General features: G+C 47.5%; 1 protein-coding gene across 8 annotated transcripts in view; it reads left to right on the top strand.

Moving 5' to 3' along the window:
• LOC147097457 (neogenin-like) overlaps nt 1-25,502 on the top strand; it is a 217,927-nt gene that overhangs the window by 155,347 nt on the left and 37,078 nt on the right. For 6 of the 8 annotated variants that reach the window (XM_085972461.1, XM_085972459.1, XM_085972454.1 and 3 more), the window contains exons 8-9: nt 6,784-7,000; nt 8,648-8,802. In XM_085972461.1, coding sequence (XP_085828587.1) covers nt 6,784-7,000; nt 8,648-8,802 — 372 coding nt within the window. The remainder of the gene's footprint in view (nt 1-6,783; nt 7,001-8,647; nt 8,803-25,502) is intronic. The other 2 variants (XM_085972460.1, XM_085972457.1) reach the window with 1 other exon arrangement.

Genomic DNA, 25,502 nt, shown 5'->3' with positions numbered 1-25,502 from the left:
GATACTGTACCGTCTGTCAAGGACTATCTTTTCTTAAATGACCCATTTTTTAAAGAAGGTTATTTTTGCTTCCCTCAAGTTCTTTCCTACTGCGACCGTTCACTGCCCCAGAGAGAGTTTGAGCAAATTCCTTTTCCCCCGTGTTCCTGCCAGTGCCCCTTTCAACTTCCACCAAAAGGTACCTGCAAGCGCCTGGCCGGGGGTGGGGGGGGGCGGCGGGGTGAACTCCCCAACTTCCTTCCTCCTCCTCCGTGGGCCAATGCCCCATCTCCGTTTGGCTACCACTGGACGGAGGGCTGATCATTAGTTGGAGATCTGCTCCTTTAATGTGCTGCACTCTGGCCTGCTCTAGCTGGAGGACCTTCTCGTGGAAACTGACCGATAGGGTTCCAACAACATTTCTTGACGGTGGAGCAGGAGGCAGCCATCCCCTCTTTGCCCAGTGGAGGGCAGTGTGGTCCAGTGTCCATACAGCCCTGCCGGGAGTGACTCCAGATAATTCCATTCATCCCAGTAAGATTATCTTTCCTAGCAACAAAGGGTATGTCAGGTCAGGCAGCCACGGGCCGCTGTGATCTAAGAAGTGGTATTGGCCATTCATATCCAGTTCTTTTTCTCCTTTCTCACTGACTTGCTAAGGCGTGGCTCCACAGACATGCCTTCACTGGTGAGCCCAGGCAGTCAATGCTCGTGGCTATTTGATTATAGAGGCATCACAGCTGAGCCTGATGCTGTCCTCACACGCCGACAGGAGCACGGGGAAAAGGAATTTGTGCAAACTCTGGGGCAGAGAACAGTCACAGTAGGGAATAACTTGAGGGAATCAATAATAACCACCTTTAAAAAATGGGTCATTTAAGAAGGTGACTCTGAATACTGATCTGATTCCACCTCACCCCATAGTCCAGGGTGCTGAGGCCAGTTGTAGCATCCTGACTGACATCAGTTAAGTTAACACAGACTGGGAATGAAATGTAACATTTCCCTGACCTGTATGTCTCAGTAGCTCACTGGATAAACCAGCTGGGCCACTGGGAGGACTACTTGCAATAACATTTTACCCAATTATGCGATGCTGCAGACAGTGACATTAATGAGCTGGGTAGTGTGTGGCGCCCAGTTCCTTGTCAGTGTGTCAGAGCCACGCTGAATACTCCATGGATTTCTCAGCGGGTTCACACTGATTGGATTTCCCTTTCTTTACTATTTTTAGCAAAAACGTGGCTGTGACTGTGAAACAGTAAACACTATTGTGTACTTATCTTTCGTTTTATTACTAAAAATAGTAAACAATGGCAAATACAGGCCTTAGTGTTCTCCGAGGGGAGTGAGCATAAAGTGGAATCAGGACACTGACTGGAGATAAATCTAACCCCATTCCTATAATCCCTCAGCGTATCGATTTACTGTTAAATTTCCATTATAAATCTCTGTGTATTGATTGGCCGTTTTAATATCCATTCCCTGATCTGCTATCCTGTTGTCATCTTTATCAGCAGAGATTCTAGAGCTTCCTGCCCGCGGGGAAATTATTGTTGAAACTCAGTGTGGAGAGTAAGTGCAGCAGGAAGCAGAGTTCCCCCCCCCCCCCCCACCCCATTGTAGCCCCTGGGATATGAATTCCCCGTCCCAGGAACCAAGTGTTGCTCCAAGCTGAGGGTGGTGCAGCAGTCTTGGTCTCCAGTCCCAGTGCAGTACAGAGGCAGCTTTTGTTTACTGTTGTGTGCAGGGCTGATTAAAGACCTGTTCACAAGTAGTCAACATTACACAGTAATAAGGCCTCTTTACATCCTAACATACGGACATGCGCTTCTCTCTCTCTCCTGCTTAAGATGTTTATGATTTCTTTCTATTGTGGTCCCCAGTAAGTTTGCATCTCCTACATTAAAGAATGGTTACGGTATTGGTGCTGTCTGAGAGACTAAGAACTGGGTACAAAAGCAGGACACTAAATTGAACCTATACCCTTCGTGCTAAATTCATTCTATGTTTCCACACAGTAACTTTCTACCTCCCCATGCTCAGCCCAAGCATCTTTACCAGAACCACCTTCTGCTAAAGGCACTTAATCCTGTCCTTTATTTATATCGTGGATTCTTTGGCTACAGATACAGGGCACTGACATGTCATCTCTGCACTGTCTTAATTGCACTCCTGTTTTTTTTATTCAAGAAACTTGGGTTTTTAAAGTCTTGAGAATCCACGATATAAATAAAGGACAGGATTAAGTGCCTTTAGCAGAAGGCGGTTCTGGTAAAGATGCTTGGGCGGAGCATGGGGAGGTAGAAAGTTACTGTGTGGAAACATAGAATGAATTTAGCACAAAGGGTATAGGTTGTGCAGGAAAGTTGGGGATGTTGTGGAGGAACTCTGTATGTTCAGGACAATCTGGAAGTCAAGGAAGTTGAAATAATTTCTTGGGAAAGGCAAAAATGTAAATAGTTTGGCTTGAACTAACAGCAGGGCAGCATACAGGGCTTTTCTGCAGACTCTCAGGATAGGTGAAGGAAGATGCAACAACTTGTACAACAAGATGAGAAGGATACGTGTCAACAACTTCAATCAACCCAAACCCGGCAAGTTTACTTTGGCATTGCTGCCAGGTGCGCAAGACCCACTCGCTGTGGGCCAGGGACACTGTCATGTCACTAATCTAAAATAACAGCAAGTGTGCACTGGAGAGCGGGGATGGAAGTGTGACAACAGAATGAGAAAGAATAAATGTGGTAGATGACTGCCTCTGGATATAATGAGAACAGTCTTCCGCTGTGCTCGGTGTGTGGCAATGACCATTTATATTGAGGTAACTAGGGTAGGGATATAATGACGTAACTAGGGGTAGGGATATAATGACAAGAGAAAGCAATCAGCAGATACCAGAAATGCGAGGGTATACATATCAGGAAAGGATGAACAGGCTGGGTCTCTTTTCTCTTGAAAAGAGAAGGCTGAAGGGTGACCTAATAGAGGTCTTTAAAATGATGAAATGTTTTGATAGAGTGGATAAAGAGAGAATGTTTCCACTTGTGGGGAAGAGCATAACTAGAGGCCATCAATATAAGATAGTCACCAAGAAATCCAATAGGGAATTCAGAAGAAACTTCTTTACCCAGAAAGTGGTGAGAATGTGGAACTCGCTACCACAGGGAGTGGTTGAAGCGAATAGTATCGATGCATTTAATGGGAGGCTGGACAAGCATATGAGGGACAAGGGAATAGAGGGTTATGCTGATAGATTTAGATGAGGAAAGACGGGAGGAGGCTTGTGTTAAGAATAAAAGCTGGCATGGACTGATTGGGCAGAATGGCCCGTTTCTGTACCGTATATCCTGTGTAATCCTGTGTAAATGCCGAGCTTGCGTGTCTTGTCATGTTGGATATCAGCAGCAAGGCACGGCACAGGCTGTCTGGGGTCAATTTCAGCTCTAGCTTTGTTCTTGGTTTGTGAAACTGTTACAGAAATTGAAAGAAAGGAACATTAGTTTGTTCGCAGTGGAACAGAAATAAGTACAAGTTGGAGTTAGTCTGACTTTTGGCGTAATGAAATATTGATTTGAAAGTATTAACTGGTATCTTGGGACTTGAGATTGGTGTGGCTGTTAATGTCTGGCTGTTACTGTGAGATGTTTGAGAGCTTGGATGGCAGTGGATTGCACCAACTCGTGGGGAGGAGGGAGAGAAGGGGTAAGTGTGAAGTCTGCATTGGGCCTGAAAAATAAACAGGAGCAAACAATAGTTGTAGCAGTATAAGCCAGACCTCAACAATGTTCCCCCTCTCCATTATTACTATCGGTTCAATGAGTACTCAGGGATGAGTTCGATGAGGGAAAAATTCATTCTGTCCATGCGTGACACAGAAATGTTTAAAGTCCATTTGTTAGTTGTATTCGTTTCTGACACCAGAATTCACATGAACTCTTTTGAACAGTGCAATTTATTTTTTTGAACTCCTCTCTCAATCTTTTGATGAGCAGCAGGAGATGATTAGGCACCCTGTCCCAGAGCTGGGCCATCTGATTAAAACCAGCTTAAAGAGAGCTGCACAACAGGTGGAATGTCCAGCTCTGTCCGAGGCCGGCTCTGTCCGAGGCCGGCTCTGTTAGTTCAGAGACTTGTTTTATACCAGTGTTGTGGCTAGGCTCCTACTTCATCTCCGATCTTGCGTTGCAATTTAACACCCTCTATTCTGGGCACTGCTGACCTTGGGGGAGTGAGGTGGGTTTCTCCTAACTAACACACTGGGCTCAGTGTCATATCAGATATCTTCAGATCAGCCCAGAGTGCTTACAGATACCCGTGTTTGTGTTGTGTTTTCAGAACATGTTGTTTTATTAGGGCAGCATCAAGGATTCATACCCTAGAGCCTTACTCTGACTCCATCTGGCATCAGCTGTGCCCGGTGCTGAGCGCACACTCAGTTTCGTGTCTTCCCCCCCTCAACTGTACCCAGATGGTGGAACTCTTACTCTGCTCACTTAGCAAGACTCTCTGACTAGTCCTTGATAGGTTAATGGTGGTTATACAGCGACACGCAAGAACTTCCCAAATTGCTTGCCTTTAGTTTATCAGGCAAAGGCTCCCTGGGAATAGGACAGGACCAGTAAACCTGGGATAGGACAGGACCAGTAAACCTGGGATAGCACAAGACCAGTAAACCTGGGATAGGACAGGACCAGTAAACCTGGGATAGGACAGGACTAGTAAACCTGGGATAGCACAAGACCAGTAAACCTGGGATAGGACAGGACCAGTAAACCTGGGCTAGGACAGGACCAGTAAACCTGGGATAGGACGAGACCAGTAAACCTGGGATAGGACAGGACCAGTAAACCTGGGATAGGACAGGACCAGTAAACCTGGGATAGCACAAGACCAGTAAACCTGGGATAGGACAGGACCAGTAAACCTGGGCTAGGACAAGGCCAGTAAACCTGGGATAGGACAGGGCCAGTAAACCTGGGCTAGGACAAGGCCAGTAAACCTGGGATAGGACAGGACCAGTAAACCTAGGATAGGACAGGACCAGTAAACCTGGAATAGGACAGGACCAGTAAACCTGGGATAGCACAAGACCAGTAAACCTGGGATAGGACAGGACCAGTAAACCTGGGCTAGGACAAGGCCAGTAAACCTGGGATAGGACAGGGCCAGTAAACCTGGGCTAGGACAAGGCCAGTAAACCTGGGATAGGACAGGACCAGTAAACCTAGGATAGGACAGGACCAGTAAACCTGGAATAGGACAGGGCCAGTAAACCTGGGCTAGGACAGGACCAGTAAACCTAGGCTAGGACAGGACCAGTAAACCTGGGCTAGGACAGGACTAGTAAACCTGGGATAGGACCAGTAAACCTGGGATAGGGCAGGACCAGTAAACCTGGGATAGGACAGGACTAGTAAAGCTGGGATGGGACTAGTAAAGCTGGGATAGGACAGGACTAGTAAACCTGGGATAGGACAGGACCAGTAAACCTGGGATAGGACAGGACCAGTAAACCTGGGATAGGACAGGACCAGTAAACCTGGGATAGCACAAGACCAGTAAACCTGGGATAGGACAGGACCAGTAAACCTGGGCTAGGACAAGGCCAGTAAACCTGGGATAGGACAGGGCCAGTAAACCTGGGCTAGGACAAGGCCAGTAAACCTGGGATAGGACAGGACCAGTAAACCTAGGATAGGACAGGACCAGTAAACCTGGAATAGGACAGGACCAGTAAACCTGGGATAGCACAAGACCAGTAAACCTGGGATAGGACAGGACCAGTAAACCTGGGCTAGGACAAGGCCAGTAAACCTGGGATAGGACAGGGCCAGTAAACCTGGGCTAGGACAAGGCCAGTAAACCTGGGATAGGACAGGACCAGTAAACCTAGGATAGGACAGGACCAGTAAACCTGGAATAGGACAGGGCCAGTAAACCTGGGCTAGGACAGGACCAGTAAACCTAGGCTAGGACAGGACCAGTAAACCTGGGCTAGGACAGGACTAGTAAACCTGGGATAGGACCAGTAAACCTGGGATAGGGCAGGACCAGTAAACCTGGGATAGGACAGGACTAGTAAAGCTGGGATGGGACTAGTAAAGCTGGGATAGGACAGGACTAGTAAACCTGGGATAGGACAGGACCAGTAAACCTGGGATAGGACAGGACCAGTAAAGCTGGGATAGGACAGGACCAGTGAACCTGGGATCTGTACCACAGTTTCTGCATTGTCTTTCCGCATGCGATGGAAGAGCACAAATGCAAAGCTTATCCTGAATAGTCCTGTGGTTCCTTGTTCTAAATGCATCTGATAACTCTTGGAGTACAAGCTCTGAATACACTGGGGGCTTTCCAAAATGGATAATTTCTTATTGCAAAACAAGATATTCAGTTCTCCTCTAGTGCTGAATATTCAAGATACCCATTGAATCCCAGAACCTAGCTTTCTCTAATTGGAATATTTCAGGATGGGTGGGATTCAGAAGGTTCTGTACTCCGAGCATCAGCTGCAGTGATGTTGTGTTGTGCTACTTGTTGCACTGTGCGAGTGTGTAGGTGTAATGTGTCGCCGTGTGCCTGCTTTTTGATGGTGCTGTTGCTATAACATGTGTGTGCCTCCCTTTTAGTTCAGCAGTGAGCTGCCTGTTTGCCCTTTCTGTGTTTGGTCATTTTGTTACGTTCCCATTGTGCTTTGGTTTGGTTTATTTTTCTTTTCTTTTTCTCCTTTTTTTTGTTTTTGTTATTTGTTTATTGTCGTGGTGTCTGCCATCCCGCCCCTCTCCCTGCCTGTGCTCCAAGATGTTCCCATCCCGACATTTCCCCCTACCTCACTGACCAGTGCCACTGCTGACCATCTAGCAGCCACCACAGCCGGACTCCTGCCCTCGGCCCCTCGGGACGTGGTGGCACTCCTCGTCTCCACCCGCTTCATCAAGCTGACGTGGCGCCCCCCCGCAGAGCCTAACGCAGAGATCCTCGCCTACTCCGTGTACTACGCCAGAGATGGCGCCAACAGGTAAGAGTCGCGCAAATCAACCACCCCAACCTCGAGAGGCTTGGCGCACTAATATCGGTTATATGGGGTTTGTAGAATGTTAAACGCTGAGAGATTGGGGTGCAACAGTCATTTACTGGCTCAAGCGTGCCACCTGTTTGAAGGATCAACACATCGATTTAATATGCCTCTGTTTTATTTTAATAATAATGCCGTTGCCCAATTTTCTTCCCCTCCTCTCCTGTCCCTTGCTGGGGCACGGGTTCCACGGGCACCAATCACCCTTTGGAGGAGGGTGAGAGGTTTTTTTAATTTAATGCATATTTTAAGTGGCAGATTGTTGGTGATTTTACCCCTGAACAGAATGATGGTAAACTGTTCCTTAAAACATGCACAAAGGAAGTGGCCGGTTTCTAGAGTGATGCTCACCTGCTGCTGCGTTCAGTTATGATGCCATCTTCAGTTGAATAACTTGGTAGAATTTTGAACACTTTACCTGTCAACGGTAGCTAAGGTAGTAGCCGTGGTTCAGTGGCACTCTCACTTCCGAATCGGAGTGTGGGTTCGAGTCCCACTCCAGCATAATCCAGGCTGACACTCCAGTGCAGTACTGAGGGAGTGCTGCACTGCCAGAGGTGCCGTCTTTCAGATGAGACATTAAACCGAGGCCCTCTCAGGTGGACGTAAAAGATCCCATGACACTGTTTTAAAGAAGAGCAAAGGAGTTCTCCTGGTCTCTTGGCCAATATTTATCCCTCAACCAACATCACTACAAACAGATTATCTGCTCATTTATCTCATTGCTGTTTGTGGGATCTTGCTGTGTGCAGATTGGCTGCTGCGTTTCCATGACTCCTATAACCTCCCTATAATGAAGTGCACAGTGCTCTCTGACTGTGCCCTAACCAAGTCTTGCACAAACTCAACACTATTTCCCTACGCTTGTGTAGAAAACCCAGAATCCTATTTGCTTTTTGTGGCCTTTTCTACCTGCACTCCTGCTTTTAAAGGTCTCAGTATCTGCCGCCCTAGATCTCTCTGTTCCTCCATCTGTTAAGGAGCTTACCATTTAGGCTACACTTCCTTTCACTGTGCCCTTTCTCAGAATGTACTACTTCACACGTATCCAAAAGCACTTCCCCCACCATCCTCCAATTTTCTCGTCCAAATTCCATTCTTCTTCTGTGTGTTTAGACAGTGTGTTGGGAGACTATTTAACCATGGGGGGCATCACAACCCGACCCTGTCCTTATCTCACATTCACTCACCACATTCCCCTGCGGGACTCACTGGACAGTGATCAGGATCGGAAGTTCCGACTGATTTTACCCATCCCTAGCCCAGGGGAGTGGAGACTGATTGTAGCGCCCCTAATGTTGTAAGACACAGTCCCACACCGGGTAAGATCAGCTACCGACAGACCAGGAATGGAGCCTGCATGGCTTAATGCCTCACCACACGGTGCCCTTTCCCACAAGGCCATTGAGGGAGCAAGTCAGAAGTGATCTTGGTGCACTTGACACTGTCCCAAACACAGTAAAGACAGAGTTGTCATTATCTTCTGATCCTTACCATGTGGGGAGCAACAGGTAGTGTAGAGAGAGGTTAGCAGCTACAGTTGGGTTGGGTGAGTTGTACTGACAGTCTGCTCTGTTACATCTTTAATAGGGAACGTGTGGAAAATACAAGTCGACCCGGTGACCTGGAAGTGACGATTGGTGAGCTGATGCCAGATGTGAAGTACGTGTTCCGAGTGGTCGCTCACAATAAACATGGAGCAGGAGAGAGCTCTGCCCCTTTCAAAGTGGCCACCCAACCCGAAGGTTAGTGCTCATCTTTCAGCGTGACCTGTCCACGTGTCTGTACCTGCGCTGTGATCATCTGTGTGCTAACTTCTGTCACATTCTACCATGCAAACAGTACGAGCACCTGGGTCCAATCCAGACTGCTTCGTTATTACATGTTTTTTTTCTCTCTTGTCTTGAGCAGAGGCCACAGTTCCACATGTGCCGATGCCCCTCTGATACTTGTCCAAGTAACCATTTCTTCCTGTCTGAGCCTAGTCAGTGTCACCCAAGTTGTTTGATGTGGGGGGCAAGAATGACTGACCCCAGTCCTGCAGTCACCTGATGTCCACACCCGTGCCCCTTCCAGCAGAAGAAGGAAATCCCGTCTGATTTATTTCCTCCATCAGTAGCTCTAGGGCACTGCAGCCAAAGGCAACACTCCCAACTGGTGTCCTGGCCCAGACCGACTAACTGGCACTTTCTGAGGATCGAACCTGCCTCCATTGTGTGGCTCAGTAACACTGCTGGCAGTGCCTGCTTTCATCTTAACCTCCACTGGACCCTGGTGATGCTTTGAGTTTGTCGGAGGCTGCCTGCACCGTGCTCACACGGTTAGTTTTTGTTCCCCAGGGTGAAGCAGCATTGAAGTTTATTTGCTGGTGTTCAGAGCCAGTCCGTTTGGTATTCTGTGCAATTGCTTGAGTATGACAGGCTGGAGCTGAGTGCCAGGAAACAGGGCAGCATTTCCATGAGAGAGCCCCACTAGCTGTATATCATCGAGATTAGGATCGAGCTAAACGGCTGGCCGCAGACTTGGGTTGAACACACCCTCACAGTTCCGCCTGCAGGATGTAAGTCCCCATTCGATCTGGAAACGATCTGTTTGCAATCACCTTAAAAGAAAGATTAAACAATTCTCTATTCCATGATTAAATTCATTTAATTCTGTATTTGATGCTTAAAAAGAAAATGCTGGAAATATACTGTAGTGCAGTCAGCTTCTGAAAGGGAGATGTCAGGATTTTGGGTGGCACCTTTTGTTAGAAATCACCGAGTTCTGATAAATGATCTCCACCTGAAGCAGCTCCAGACCTGCTGGGTGTTAGATCCGTGTGTTAATGGAGACACGGAATGCAGGAGTTGATTTAACAAGTGTTTACTGAACAAAGTCTGGAGGTGAACGAACAAAGCCTGGAGGTGAACTAACAACACAAGACGCTACACAGGCTTATATACCTGAGTGGTCACTACTGGTACTACAGTATACAGGGGCTTCAAAAACATAGTTCCTCTTAAAGGTACATACACTACAATTCCTCCCCTTTTAGATAAATTGATGTGGTGATTATTTCCTATTGATCGATTTACCTTATCCTACTAATTCTAAGGCTTTGCAACGAGTTGTTGGACTGTTTTCTTACTATTCTAATTGGATTGCAAACTTTTCGCAGAAGATCCGGCCCCTTATACGGGTTACGACATATCCTCTATCATGGGAGGCCAGGACATGTTTTGATAAATTCAAACGAGGATGCCGGACGTTCCCACAAAAATAACACTTCTGAATCCTAGAGGCAACAGCCGCCGAAGTAGAAGGTGGAGCTGTTGGAGTAGAAACTATTTCAGAATCTAGTAAACCACTCCCATTAAGTCCACCTAATTCCTTTTCGTCCGGAACTGCCGAAACCACAGTCACAGGCTGATTAGAAAGAGCATAAGAATCCGAACTTCTCTGAGCCATATCCAATGTAGAAGCTTGCTCAAAAGCACTCTTGAGATCCAAAGTCTTATTTTCTAACAACCGCTGACGAATTGATCTAGACAGTAGTCCATTAATAAAAGCATCCCGTACCGATTCTTCCTTATATTCTTCGGCCGTCACGGCTTTATAATTACAGTTAGCACTAAGGTGCCGAAGTGCTTGTAAATAAGTATTCAAAGATTCTCCCACCTGCTGCCTACGGGCAGATAGAAGGTATAGATTTGCCTTTCTAATCTAGGCTTTATTAACTTTAAAAACCCAGTAGCACATCTTTCAACACCAGTCTCCAACAATGACTGGAGAAAACTGAATTTAAGATGGCCACCACAAATCACCTGACATCCACTACCAATGAGTTTACAGCATATATCTCAAGGTAGAAACAAACAACCAATTACAATACTTCTTACTAATACAGAGAACAACCACCCCATTCACCAATCACAATACTTCTTATTAAACATAGGAAATAATCACCACATTCACCCCTCCTTTTAAAACATGCTCCAACCTAAATAACCTTTACAATTTATAATTAATTTATTTACAACTAAAATACAAATATAATATTTCAACAATTTTAAAACATTACTATCAATTTAAAAGTCCATTTTCAATCGGTCGACCGGATATCTTCGTGTCGACCTTCTTAACCTTGGTGAAATTCCTTGCCCTCCCACACCCGGAGGCACCGAAGTATCTTCTGCAGAAAGGCTATCCATATCCCGATTATCAACGGTTTCCGGATTGGAAATCCCATCAGGAAGTAAACTAGGACGGTCATGAACATCCATCAAAGGCTGACTAATAGAAGTATAATTATCTGCAATAGGATTGGAAACATTCATAGTATCTATAACAACATCCACATTATCTGAATCATGACTATTATTAGTATCCTCGGAAGAGGGCTGGCCACCACAAGGAGCCAAGTCTTTAATTGAAACAGTACTTTCTTTCCCATCTTGGAATCGAATATGAGCATATTGGGAATTTGCCTCCAACAGCTCCACCTCCTCCACTAAAGGATCATATTTTGACAATCTAACATGGCGTCGAAGCAATACAGGTCCCTGCATAGTAAGCCATGAAGGTACCGAATATCCCGTAGTAGATCTCCGCGGGTAATTAAAGAGCCTTTCATGGGGGGTCACATTAGTAGCTGTTGAAAGCAATGATCTAATGGAATGCAGGGCATCAGGCAGTACCATTTCCCACTGTGTATTCTTAAGATTCCGGGATGTCAAAGCCAACATAACTGCCTTCCAGATCACCCCATTGTATCGTTCGCACTGTCCATTACCCTGGGGGTTATACGGGGTAGTTCTACTAGTAGAAATTCCCCAACTCTGAAGGTATTCCTTCAACTGGGAAGACATAAAAGAACTTCCTTGATCCGAATGGATATACGCAGGCATCCCAAAGATGACAAAACGTTGAGTCAGACATTTGATAACTAGCAGCTGATACATCTGCGCAAGGAAAAGCAAAAGGAAACCTTGAAAACTCATCCACAACAGTAAATATGTATCGATTTTGAGTCGTTGAAGGAAGAGGCCCCTTAAAATCAACGCTCAAACGTTCAAAAGGAGAAGTAGCCTTTATAAGATGAGCTTGTTGAGGCTTAAAGAAATTCGGTTTACACCGAGCACAGATAGAACATGATGAAGTCATCCGCTTGACGTCTTCAACTGAAAAGGGCAAATTCTTACTGCATACGAAGTGTATCATCCTCATAACCCCAGGATGACATAAGGCATTGTGAAGATTAATAAGCGTATCTCCGTGAATTACAGAACAATAAGCCCTCGACAGTGCATCAGCAGCAACATTATCCTTCCCCGGACGATAAACTATATCAAAATGGTAACATGCCAACTCAATCCTCCACCTCATTATTTTATCATTTTTGATCTTTCCAAAATGTTTAACATCAAACATAAAGGACACAGATTTTTGATCGGTTACCAACGTGAAATGTCGCCCCGATAAATAATGTCTCCATTTACGCAGTGCTTCTACTATTGCATATGCCTCTTTCTCTATTGAAGAATGCCTTTTTTCACTATTGTTCAAAGTACGTGAGAAAAAGGCCACAGGTCTTCCATTTTGGTTCAGAGTAGCCCCAATTGCAAAATCAGAAGCATCCGTCTCAGTCACAAAGGGAACCTGCTCATCAATAGAATGCACAACTGCTCCTAAAAAGTTTGTAAATGTACAATACCAATGTTTCCATTTATCATCCACTCCTGCAGAATTAGGGTCAGCATTGAATCGTTCCGGTTGAAGATATCGCTCCATTCTGATAAAAAGTTAATAAATTGAAATAAAGAATAGATTTGCCTTTCTAATCTAGGCTTTATTAACTTTAAAAACCCAGTAGCACATCTTTCAACACCAGTCTCCAACAATGACTAGAGAGAACTGAATTTAAGATGGCCACCACAAATCACCTGACATCCACTACCAATGAGTTTACAGCATATATCTCAAGGTAAAAACAAACAACCAATTACAATACTTCTTACTAATACAGAGACCAACCACCCCATTCACCAATCACAATACCTCTTATTAAACATAGGAAATAATCACCACATTGTTTACAGCATATATCTCAAGGTAGATACTATGGGTATCTCTGCTTCATCACTAGGCGTATAGAGTTGTGCTGTAGGTTGTCCTTTTTCGGATGACTCTATGATCTGGTCAGCATGGCGCCTTATTATGCTTTCTCCAATGTCCACGGTATACATCAGCGGTCCTAGTCATGTGCAAATAGTTCCAGGCTGCCATTTCTCGGTACGGTAGTCCCGGGCCAAAACTGGTTGACCTATCTGGAAGGTTCTAGTTGGCCTTTCATTCATGCTTTGAAATTGCCGGTTCTCTACGTCCCTTCTGACGTTTGGCTTGACCAAATCCAGCCGGCATCTTAGTCTTCTATTGAAAAACATCATGGCGGGGGTTTGGTTTGTGACCACATGTGTTGCATTCCTGTACGCAAACAAGAAGTTATCTACCTTATGTTGTAGATTTATGTCTTCATTACCCATGGCCTTTATGGCCTTCTTGAAGGTCTGGACAAACCTTTCAGCCAATCCATTGGTGGCGGGATGGTATGGGGCGGACGTGTAGTGCTTAACCCCATTGTTTTTTAAGAACTTCCTGAATTCTTCGGATACAAATTGCGGTCCATTATCAGAACAGATCTGTTCAGGCAGCCCATTCCTGGCGAATATGGTCCTTAATACTGTGATGGTTTTTTCCGTGGTGGTGGAGGACATCTTTATTACCTCCGGCCACTTGGAGTGTGCATCCACCGCGATTAAGAACATTGAGTCCATAAATGGACCAGCAAAGTCGATATGTACCCTTTGCCATGGAGATGAGGGCCACTCCCATGGATGTAGAGGGGCTTGTTGTGGGGCGTTTTGGACCTTCTGGCATCCTAGGCAGCTCTTGGTCATTTCTTCGATGTCTCCATCGATACCTGGCCACCACACAAACGCTCTGGCTAAGTTCTTCATTTTCACTCCACCCAGATGCCCCTCGTGAAGCTCCTTTAGCACTCTATCCTTGAGTTTGGGTGGAATCACCACTCTGGATCCACACATCAAGGTTCCTCGGCACACTGACAGCTGTTCTCTTTGCGAGAATGCTGGCAACAGTGGTTCGCCATGTGCTGGCCATCCCTTCACCGTTAAATCGTAGACTCGTGAGAGAGTCGGGTCATTTCGCGTTTCCTTTTCAATGGTAGAATTTGTCACCGGTAGACATTCCACTTTGGTCGAGTGGAATATCTCCACTGGATCCACTGTAGGCGCCTCTTCCACCGTTGGCAACGGTAGGCGCGATAACCCGTCAGCATTCCCATGCTGTTTTGTTCCTTTGTACTCTATGTCATATTGGTGTGCCCCTAGGAAAAGGGACCACCTCTGTAGCCTTTGCGCTGTCATAATGGGAACGCCCTTTTTAGGGTTGAATATGGAGACGAGGGGTTGATGGTCAGTCAACAAGGTAAACTTTTGTCCGTGTAGGTAATGGTTGAATTTCTTCACCCCCCACACCAGGCTGAGTGCCTCCCTGTCGATCTGGGCATAGTTACGCTCAGCTGAGTTCAATGAGCGTGACGCAAAAGCTATCGGCCGCTCCGAGCCATCAGGGAATCTATGCGATAATACCGCTCCCACGCCGTAAGGGGATACATCGCACGCCAGTCTGATTGGCAGTGATGGGTTGTAATGAGCCAACACTTCCCTGGACGTGATCAAGCCTTTGCATTTATGGAAGGCACGTTTACAGTCTTCGCTCCATTTCCAAACTACTCCCGTTTGTAGCAGTGCGTTAAGCGGGTGCAGAACCGTCGACAAGTTTGGTAAAAATTTATGATAGTAATTTACTAATCCCAGGAACGACCTTAATTGTGAGACATTTTCAGGCGCTGGGGCCTTTACGACCGCTTCAATTTTTTCAGGTGACTTATGCAACCTTCTTCGTTAATGACATGGCCACAATATGATATTTGTTTCTGGAAAAATTCGCATTTGGGGCGATTTGCTTGTAGGCCCCGTTCTCTCAGCCTCGTGAGCACCTGCTCCAAGTTGGCAAGGTGCTCGTTGTCGTTTTCTTCTGTTACAAGGATGTCGTCTAGGTAGCATTGAGTCCCCGGAATCCCTTGCAGGACTTGCTCCATAGCTCTTTGCCAGATAGCCGGAGCTGATGCCACTCCGAAAACCAGTCGATTGTACTGGTACAGGCCTTTGTGTGTGTTTATCGTGAGATACTTTTTAGAGGCCTCCTCAACCTCCATCTGTAGATATGCCTGTGCTAAGTCAATTTTGGTGAAACGTTTCCCTCCGGATAGTGAGGCGAAAATATCTTCTATCCTCGGAAGAGGATACTGTACCGTGTGAAGAACCGGGTTTACAGTCACCTTGAAGCCCCCACAGATGCGAACTTTTCTCTGTTCTTCAGATTTATCATTATTCAATGTTTTCTTCATGACCGGGACGATGGGTGTTGCCCACTCGCTCCAATCTACCTTGGATAACACGCCTGCTTTTTCCAAATTCTCCAGCTCTGCCTCGACGGCTTGACGAATTGCGTATGGCACCGGCCTTGCCTTAAAAAACTTGGGAATTGCCGCATCTTCCACTTTTATTGAGGCGGTGGCGCCTTTCAGGGTTCCTAGTTCCTGTTGAAACACTTCTTTGGCGTTAGCCAAGATTTCTTTTAATCGTCCAGGTATGACGTCATCATCGTTTTTTTTCTTACTGGTCACCGTCAGTGCCTGAATGGAGTGCCAGTCTAAATGTATCTTTCTGATCCATTCACGTCCCAACAACGGTGGACCACCATCTTGCAGAACGTATAAATACAACTTCTGTATTTCCTTGCCGTTGTATACAACAGGCACCCTTATTTTCCCTCTGGGGTATACTTTCTGCCCCGTATATGTCTTCAAGACAATGGATGTGTCTTTCAAAGGTATATGCGGAAATAGCCGCTCGTAATCCCGTCGACTCATGACGGTCAGAGCTGATCCTGTATCTAGCTCCATTTTGACTGGGGAACCCGCTATCGTGAGGGTAACCCAAATGGTCTGGTAATCTTCTTTGGCAATTACATTATGTAATTTGAGACAGCTTAGTCTCTTGTTTCCGGAGTCGCTATTGCTCTTCTGGTCTTCGGAACTACTGTCCGTCATCATTTGTACCTTTCTGTACTTTTCCTTATTGACCTTTTTACTGTCAGCGGATTTCTTTCCAGATCTGCATACACGTGCAATGTGTCCCATCTTTCTGCATTGCCTGCATGCTTTGTCCTTGAACCAGCAGTCCTTCTGGTCATGGGTGGATCTGCCGCAGTGATAACATCTCTCGAAACCCGTGTCATTTCATGGGTGCCGAAGTCCTGTGGCTTTTGCTGTATCTCTGCAGCTCCTCTTGCTGCTGCTTCGTATGATACAGCCACACTGAAAGCCTTGTCCAGTGTCAAATCTTTCTCAGAAAGTAGTCTTTTCTGTGTTCCTTCGCTTAGGAGACCACAGACGAATTTGTCTCGTAGAGAATCTGCCAGTCCTGCCCCGAATTGGCAGTGCTTTGACAGCTTTCGTAATTCGGTGAGGTAATCAGCGTTACTTTCATTCTTGTGCTGATTCCTCCTGAAGAATTTGAATCGTTCCGCTATCAGCAGCGGTGTTGGGTTTAAGTGCTCCTGTAAGGTATCAACAATCTCCTTAAAATTCTTGTCCATCGGTTTGGCTGGAGTGATCAAGTTTCGTAACAGCCCGTATGTCCTTGCGCCCATCAGATTTAGAAGTACCGATGCCTTTTTATCATCCGCTACTTCATTCGCCTTGCAATATACCTCCACTCTTTCCACATATGTGGTCCAATCTTCTATATCACTATTGAAAGCAGTAATATTGCCAGTCTTCGGCATCTTGAAAATCTAAAATGGCGCTTCCCGCGCTTTTCTTTCTTCGCCGCCGAGTTAAGATGGCGCCTCCCACGCTTTCCCGCCGCTGCCACTGCTGCCAACGCTGTTCTCCGCGGTTCCTGTTGCGACCTGCAGCTTTTCGCGGTATTTCTATTTTTTTTTATATATCGCTTCAATAGTTTCTCCGTTACTTGGAGAACTGTTCCCGTCGTGGAGCGGACCCTCTGGGACTTTCCCCTCCCTCTGCTCAGTCCGAACGCCGACCTGCTTTGCAGCCCTGGCCGCGCCCTGAGTGCTCCACCCTCTCTCTCTTTGATTCTGCTTCCCGACTCGCTGTCCGGCCCCGTTGCAGAGCCACCCGATTGAGCTCTAGCCCGCCGCAGCCCAGGAAGGATCAGTGCACTACCTGCCACCAGCCCGTTTAGCTGGGGAAACCACAGACTGGAGACCAAGCCTGGCCCTCGTTTTCGAGTTATTTTTTTTTTCTGGCTTCGACCTTCGTCTGAGGAATCGATCCCCTTGAGGTGCTGCCGACTTGCAGGTAAGTTCGTTTGTAACTCGTCGCCACTGTTAGATCCGTGTGTTAATGGAGACACGGAATGCAGGAGTTGATTTAACAAGTGTTTACTGAACAAAGTCTGGAGGTGAACTAACAACACAAGACGCTACACAGGCTTATATACCCGAGTGGTCACTACTGGTACTACAGTATACAAGGGCTTCAAAAACATAGTTCCTCTTAAAGGTACATACACTACAATTGGTGTATTCAGTTCTGGAGAATTTTATTTTTTTGTTCAATAATCTTTACAAAACTACTTTTAATCCGAATTTTTGGAGATTCTGAAATGATTCTTTTATATTTTTACATTTTTGGAATTTTCTGAAGACAGACAATTGGACATAGAACGTGAATCTCCGAACTTCAGCTCATTGGGACATTCCCGGCCAATCTGACCCACAGTCCAGGCAGCTCCGATCTCTTTGGGCTTCTATTCCTTACCCACTAGCTTGTTGTTTGAATTTAGTGGGCTTGGAGCTCAAGAAGGAGAGTTGTTAGCACTGTTGCCTCATTGCTGGGTAAATCCTCAATCAGAACAAGATCTGTTAGTAGCAGCAACATGAAATGTCTGGGGATTAATGGGAACATGGGTTTAGGCTTTATATGTGACCCCGGAAGTTCCCTGGTGCACACCTCAAGCCCACAAAGGTTCGCTCCCAGAAATCCTCATTTATTAAAAATGCCCTTCACGTGCTCAGCATGTCCCAAAGGACTTCACGCCCAATGAATTACTTATCATTGTTGTTACGTAGGCTGCGCTCTCTCGGTACTGCACTGGAGTTGCAGCCTAGATAATGCGCTCAAAACCTAAAGCAGGGCTTGAACCCATCACCTTCTGCCTCAGAGGTGAGAGTGCAGCCGCTGAGCCAAGCTGATCCTTCAGATCAATGGAAAGCTACAACGAGAATAAATCAGTCAAATATAATTCAGATGTCTCGGGCAGCAATAGATGCGCTAGAATGAACCGCGATGTCTTTGGACTAGTGAAGGGAAAAGCCAGAGCTCCCCCTCGATTGCTGTCCAGTGCCTGCTGCTGGAAAGTGCGTGTGTGTACATCGGGTAACCACAAGGTGGGCTCAGCTGCCATGGACCTTGTGGCCAAATGCCCTGTCGACACTCGCTGTTTAGCCTTAAATTTGAAGAATAGCTGCGTGGGCGAGGTGCCAGAGGGTAGCCAGTGCCCGTGAGATTACCCCAGCAAGACTTGCCGCCCTCCGGCGGGGGGGAGTTTGCAGAGGGTATTGGAATCGCTTCATTCTTCACAGTAGCTGCGCAGGGCGGGACAGGATGGCAGGAGCTGCTTCCATTACCAGCGTGCCAGGGATGTAGCTATTATCTGTATCCCTTTTAAGAATGCGAAGGTGCGCAAAGGCTTGCTGGGTCTTCTTGCAGAGAGCTGTGGCGAGCCTGCAGGTGTGTTTGCAGCCTGTGTTGCCATGCAGCAGCTGGGTGGGCTGTGGATCGGCATTGCAGCACTAATGAAAAGAAATGGATCATGACCAAATAAAGCAAACAACTGCCAGGCTTGTTAAAGTTGGTTTAATTTTGTCCTGCACCACTAAGCGCCGTTAATTAAACATTAACATCATTTTTCACCGTTGTGTTCGCTGCAGACAACACATTTCGATTTTCGTTCTCTCCCCCCACCCCTGCAGCGTGGTTGGACTTGGTAACGTTGTTCTGTGCACAGGGAACTCTGAAGTGCATGTTACAGCTTCACTCCGAGGCCTCGCCTCTGGCAGGCTGCCTCAGAGGCACTGATGGTCTTTTTGGTTGGCAATAGGCCATTTCTCATAGAGCCATGAAGGAAAGCAATAAAACTGCTTTGGAAAATATTCCATTCTGTTTCTTGCGATTGCCTGGACAGGACCATTGGGTTTGCACACCAAGCAATGATGTTGAAAAATAATTTTTAGCATTTAACAAACATGCAAGTTCCAAAAGACATCAAGAAAAATGATCTGTAGACATACCTTAAAATATCAAGGATGACACCTAATGTCCAAGCTAAGAGCTAGGATCAGAAAAATGCTTTTAGCCCCAACAAGCCTGTCCCTTTTTAGACAGATCTTGACCCCACCTCTTCTCCATATCCCTCAACCCCACCTACTCACCTCCTCCCCATATCCCTCAACCCCACCTACCCACCTCCTCCCCATATCCCCAACCCCACCTACCCACCTCCTCCCCATATCCCTCAACCCCACCTACCCACCTCCTCCCCATATCCCCAACACCTCCTCCCCATATCCCCAACCCCACCTCCTCCCCATATCCCCAACCCCACCTACTCACCTCCTCCCCATATCCCCAACCCCACCTCCTCCCCATAGCCCTCAACCCCACCTACCCATCTCCTCCCCATATCCCCACCTACCCACCTCCTCCCCATACCCCCAACCCCACCTACTCACCTCCTCCCCATATCCCCAACCCCACCTACCCACCTCCCCATATCCCTCAACCCCACCTACCCACCTCCTCCCCATATCCCTCAACCCCACCTACCCATCTCCTCCCCATATCCCCACCTACCCACCTCCTCCCCATACCCCCAACCCCACCTACTCACCTCCTCCCCATATCCCCAACCCCACCTACCCACATCCCTCAACCCCACCTACCCACCTCCTCCCCATATCCCTCAACCCCACCTACCCATCTCCTCCCCATATCCCCACCTACCCACCTCCTCCCCATACCCCCAATCCCGCCTACTCACCTCCTCCCCATATCCCCAACCCCACCTACCCACCTCCTCCCCATATCCCTCAACCCCACCTACCCACCTCCTCCCCATATCCCCCAACCCCACCTACCCACCTCCTCCCCATATCCCCCAACCCCACCTACCCATCTCCTCCCCATATCCCCAACCCCACCTACCCACCTCCTCCCCATATCCCTCAACCCCACCTACCCACCTCCTCCCCATATCCCCAACCCCACCTACCCATCTCCTCCCCATATCCCTCAACCCCACCTACCCACCTCCTCCCCATATCCCTCAACCCCACCTACCCACCTCCTCCCCATATCCCTCAACCCCACCTACCCACCTCCTCCCCATATCCCTCAACCCCACCTACCCACCTCCTCCCCATATCCCTCAACCCCACCTACCCACCTCCTCCCTATATCCCTCAACCTCACCTACCCACCTCCTCCCCATATCCCTCAACCCTACCTTCCACCATTTCCCTCAACCCTAACTACGCACCTCTTCACCTTATCTACCTCTGCCCCACCATTGGCAGCCGTGCCTTCAGCTGCCTGGGCCCTAAGCTCTGGAATTCTATCCCTAAACCTCTCCGCCTCTCTCTCCTCTTTGAAGATGCTCCTTAAAACCTACCTCTGTCCTAATATCTCCTTATGTGGTTTGGTGTCAAATTTTGTCTGATAACACTTCTGTGAAGTGCCTTGGGATGTTTTGCTATGTTGCTATATGAATGAAAGTTGTTGTTATTTAGAAAGAATTGGGATGCAGAGATTCTTTTGATCCATTACAGAGCAAGATATCTGCGTCACTGAAGGGTGACGTACATTGACTTAACGTTACAGGGACGTGATTTCTCCACGAGTCAATTGATAATTCAGCAGCTTTTACACTCACAATCTGCGTTCCTGACCAACAGTTGTCTTCAGCACTAGTGTAGCTCCACGAGATGAATGTCCACCAGTTCTATAAAGCTCTCTCTGGGGTTGTATAGAAAGAGATCTGCAAAAGTTATGCAATTTTTTTTGACAAGTTTCCAATATTACCAACAGAAGTTTTCTCCCTGACCCTCCTTCCTCCCTCTCCTGAAGGCGCTGCCTCGCTGGTGTACGATGTTCACAGTGTCAGCTGGCCCCTGCTCCTCACCCGAGTGGCCATTTTCCAGATGTGAGCTGGACAGTGAGTGTCAGCAGGGCGGGGCTGAGAGCAAGCTCGAGTACCAATTCTCTCCTCACCCAATGTCCACCGGTGCACTTTCCAGCCATAGGCTCACTGATTATTCCTTCCCCTACTTTGGTATAGTGATCAAGGACAGGATACATTACTGGTTTTTCCCCCCCCTCCTTATGCCGGGGCACTGAGGCCTACTGTGATGCCCCAATGGCCACCTTAACAGTACAGGCTGGCAATCAGAGCAGGACCTCTGTGCCTCACTGGGTCATCAGGGGGAGCTAGGACACCTGACACTTCATTACTGACACTAACTGCATGTCACCCACTTCAATAAACGCATAGTCGCTTACTCACTCACCTCGCTCGCTCACTCACTCACTCACCTCGCTCACTCACTCACTCGCTCACTCACCTCGCTCTCACTCACTCACCTCGCTCGCTCACTCACTCACCTCGCTCGCTCACTCACTCACCTCGCTCGCTCACTCACTCACCTCGCTCGCTCACTCACTCGCTCACTCACTCACCTCGCTCGCTCACTCACTCACTTTCTTTCACTCATTCTTTCACTCACTCACTCACCTCGCTCACTCACTCACCTCGCTCGCTCACTCACTCACTCACCTCGCTCACTCACTCACTCACCTCGCTCGCTCACTCACTCACCTCACTCACCTCGCTCACTCACCTCGCTCACTCACTCACCTCGCTCGCTCACTCACTCACTCACCTCGCTCGCTCACTCACTCACTCACCTCGCTCACTCACTCACCTCGCTCGCTCACTCACCTCACTCACCTCGCTCGCTCGCTCACTCACTCACTCACCTCACTCACACTCACTCACTCACCTCGCTCGCTCACTCACTCACTTTCTTTCACTCATTCTTTCACTCACTCACCTCACTCACTCACTCACCTCGCTCGCTCACTCACTCACCTCGCTCGCTCACTCACTCACCTCACTCACTCACCTCGCTCGCTCACTCACTCACCTCGCTCGCTCACTCACACTCACTCACTCACTCACCTTGCTCACTCACTTACTCACCTCGCTTGCTCACTCACTCACACCTCGCTCGCTCGCTCACTCACTCACTCACCTCGCTCACTCACTCACTTTCTTTCACTCACTCACTCTTTTACTTGTTCACTCACTTGTGTAATGTATATACCTTTAAGGGGGGAACTACTTTTTACAGCTCATGTATACTGTAGTACCGGCAGTGACCACACCTGTATATAGCACTGAATAGTAATCTGTACAGGTCAGTTCCAGAGTGAGCCACGTTGAGTAAACACCTGTTGTACCGTTCCCCCTGCAGTCTTGTGTCTTATTACTCTCAGACACAACATTGGCGACGAGACAAATTCGATCCTACCTGCAACTCTGCATCACCTCCCAGGGATTCGTTCCTGGAGACCAGTAGATTGGAGGTCAAGGCCAGAGACACGGGCGAAAATGACAGTGATCACCTCGCCAACCTGGAGCAGGTGCTCACTGGATTGAAGGAATATGGGCTCCGAACTAACCGCCCCAAATGCGAGTTTTTTAAAAAACAGATCTCGTATTGTGGCCACGTTATTGATAAAGAGGGGTTACATAAGTCCCCAGAAAAGATTGAGGCAGTAGTCAAGGCTCCAGCACCGGAAAACGTGTCACAACTGAGGTCGTTCCTCGGACTGGTAAACTACTACCATAAGTTCTTGCCAAATTTGTGTACAATACTACACCCACTGAACACCCTACTGCAAACTGGGGTGCCATGGAAGTGGAGTGACGAATGTAAACGAGCTTTCCAGAAGAGCAAAACACTAATCACATCGAAAGAGGTATTGGCCCATTTCAACCCAGCACTACCAATTCGGTTGGCGTGTGATGCGTCACCCTACGGCATTGGAGCGGTGCTGTCGCACAAATTCTCAGAGGGCTCAGAGAGGCCAATAGCCTTTGCGTCACGATCACTAACCTCAGCCGAGCGTAACTACGCCCAGATTGACAGGGAGGCCCTCAGCCTAGTGTGGGGAGTGAAAAAGTTCAATCACTATCTGCACGGGCAGAAATTCACCTTGCTGACTGACCACCAGCCTCTTGTCTCCATTTTTAATCCGAAGAAGGGCGTTCCGGTGATGACTGCGCAACGACTACAAAGATGGTCACTCTTTCTAGGAGCGCACCACTATGAGATTGAATATAAGGGCACGAAACAGCATGGAAATGCTGATGGGCTATCACGCCTGCCACTGCCTACTGCGGAGGAAGCACCAGCAGTGGATCCTGTCGAAATATTTCATTCGACTATAGTTGAATACCTACCGGTAACTAACGCTTGTATAGAACAGGAGACCCGAAATGACCCGACACTGTCTCGGGTATATGATTTGACGGTGAAGGGATGGCCAGCACATGGCGACTCACTGTTGCCAGCATTCTCGACAAGAAGAGAACAGCTGTCAGTGTGCCGGGGGACCTTGATGTGTGGATCCCGAGTGGTAATTCCACCCAAGTTAAGGAATAGAGTGCTCAATGAGCTTCATGAGGGTCATCTGGGAGGGGTAAAAATGAAAAGCCTTGCCAGGGCTTATGTGTGGTGGCCGGGAATCGATAAACAAATCGAGGACCTGACCAAGAGCTGCTCAGGATGCCAGAAAGTCCAAAATGCACCACCACAGGCCCCTCTACACCCATGGGAGTGGCCCTCATCTCCATGGCAACGGGTGCATATTGATTTTGCTGGTCCATTCATGGACTCAATGTTTTTAATAGCCGTGGATGCGCACTCGAAATGGCCTGAGGTCATCAAAATGTCCTCCACCACCACGGAGAAAATCATTGCAGTCCTATGGACTATTTTTGCCAGGAATGGCTTGCCAGAACAGATTTGCTCCGATAACGGACCACAGTTTGTGTCCGAAGAATTCCGGAGGTTTATGAAGAAGAATGGGGTAAGGCATTACACATCCGCTCCGTATCATCCAGCCACAAATGGATTGGCTGAGAGGTTCGTACAAACCTTTAAGAAGGCAATAAAGGCTATGTACAATGACAACATTCCGCTGCAGCATAAGGTGGACAATTTCCTGTTCGCCTACCGGAATGCGACACATGCAGTCACCAACCAGGCCCCGGCCATGATGTTCTTTAACCGAAGGTTAAGATCTCGCCTGGATTTGCTCAGACCAAACGTACGAAGAGATGTTGAGAGTAAGCAATTCCAGCACATCCATGAGAAGCCAACAAGGAGCTTCAATGTAGGGCAACCAGTCTTGGCCCGCGACTACCGAACAGAAAAATGGCAGCCAGGAACGATATGCACACGGCAGGGCCCACTAATGTACACAGTGGACGTTGGGGAGAACATTGTGAGACGCCATGCTGACCAGATCCTAGAGTCACAGGAACAAGTCAACCCCATGCCTCGCCCATACGTACCCGGTGAGGAACCCGATGTACAGGTCGCATCTACCCCAGAAACAGTAGCATCGGAAGCTGATGAACCAACCGACGACAGGGTGCCAGAATCGCCTCCGCACCAAGAGCGAGACACTCGGGAAAGGCGCTATCCAGAAAGGATCAGGAAGCCTTCCCAAAGACTGAATATATAAATGGACTATTTTCAGCTAACGTATGTTAAAAGTGTTAATTGTAATTAGTTTGATATTTAATTGTTAAATGAGTGTTATGGTACTGTTAATCTAAAAGGGGAGGAATTGTAATGTATATACCTTTAAGGGGGGAACTACTTTTTACAGCTCATGTATACTGTAGTACCGGCAGTGACCACACCTGTATATAGCACTGAGTAGTAATCTGTACAGTTCAGTTCCAGAGTGAGCCACGTTGAGTAAACACCTGTTGTACCATTCCCCCTGCAGTCTTGTGTCTTATTACTCTCGGACACAACAACTTGCTCACTCACTCACTTTCTTTCACTCTTTTACTCGTTCACTCACTCGCACTAAGGCAGTAGTGGCTGTACTGTGAGGTGCTGCTAGATCTTAAGTGAGCATTCAGTTCATGATTAGTGCACCTGCACATTGCAAAAATGTAAAATTCTGAAATAATTCACAATCTCCTTGGTT

The sequence above is a fragment of the Somniosus microcephalus genome, chromosome 32 (genome assembly GCF_052327205.1).
Source record: "Somniosus microcephalus isolate GS21.2 chromosome 32, FLI_Smic_1.0, whole genome shotgun sequence".
In the NCBI taxonomy this organism is placed as follows: domain Eukaryota; kingdom Metazoa; phylum Chordata; class Chondrichthyes; order Squaliformes; family Somniosidae; genus Somniosus; species Somniosus microcephalus.
The sequence above is the reverse complement of the archived record's forward strand: the minus strand, read 5'-3'. Positions and strand labels throughout refer to the sequence as shown.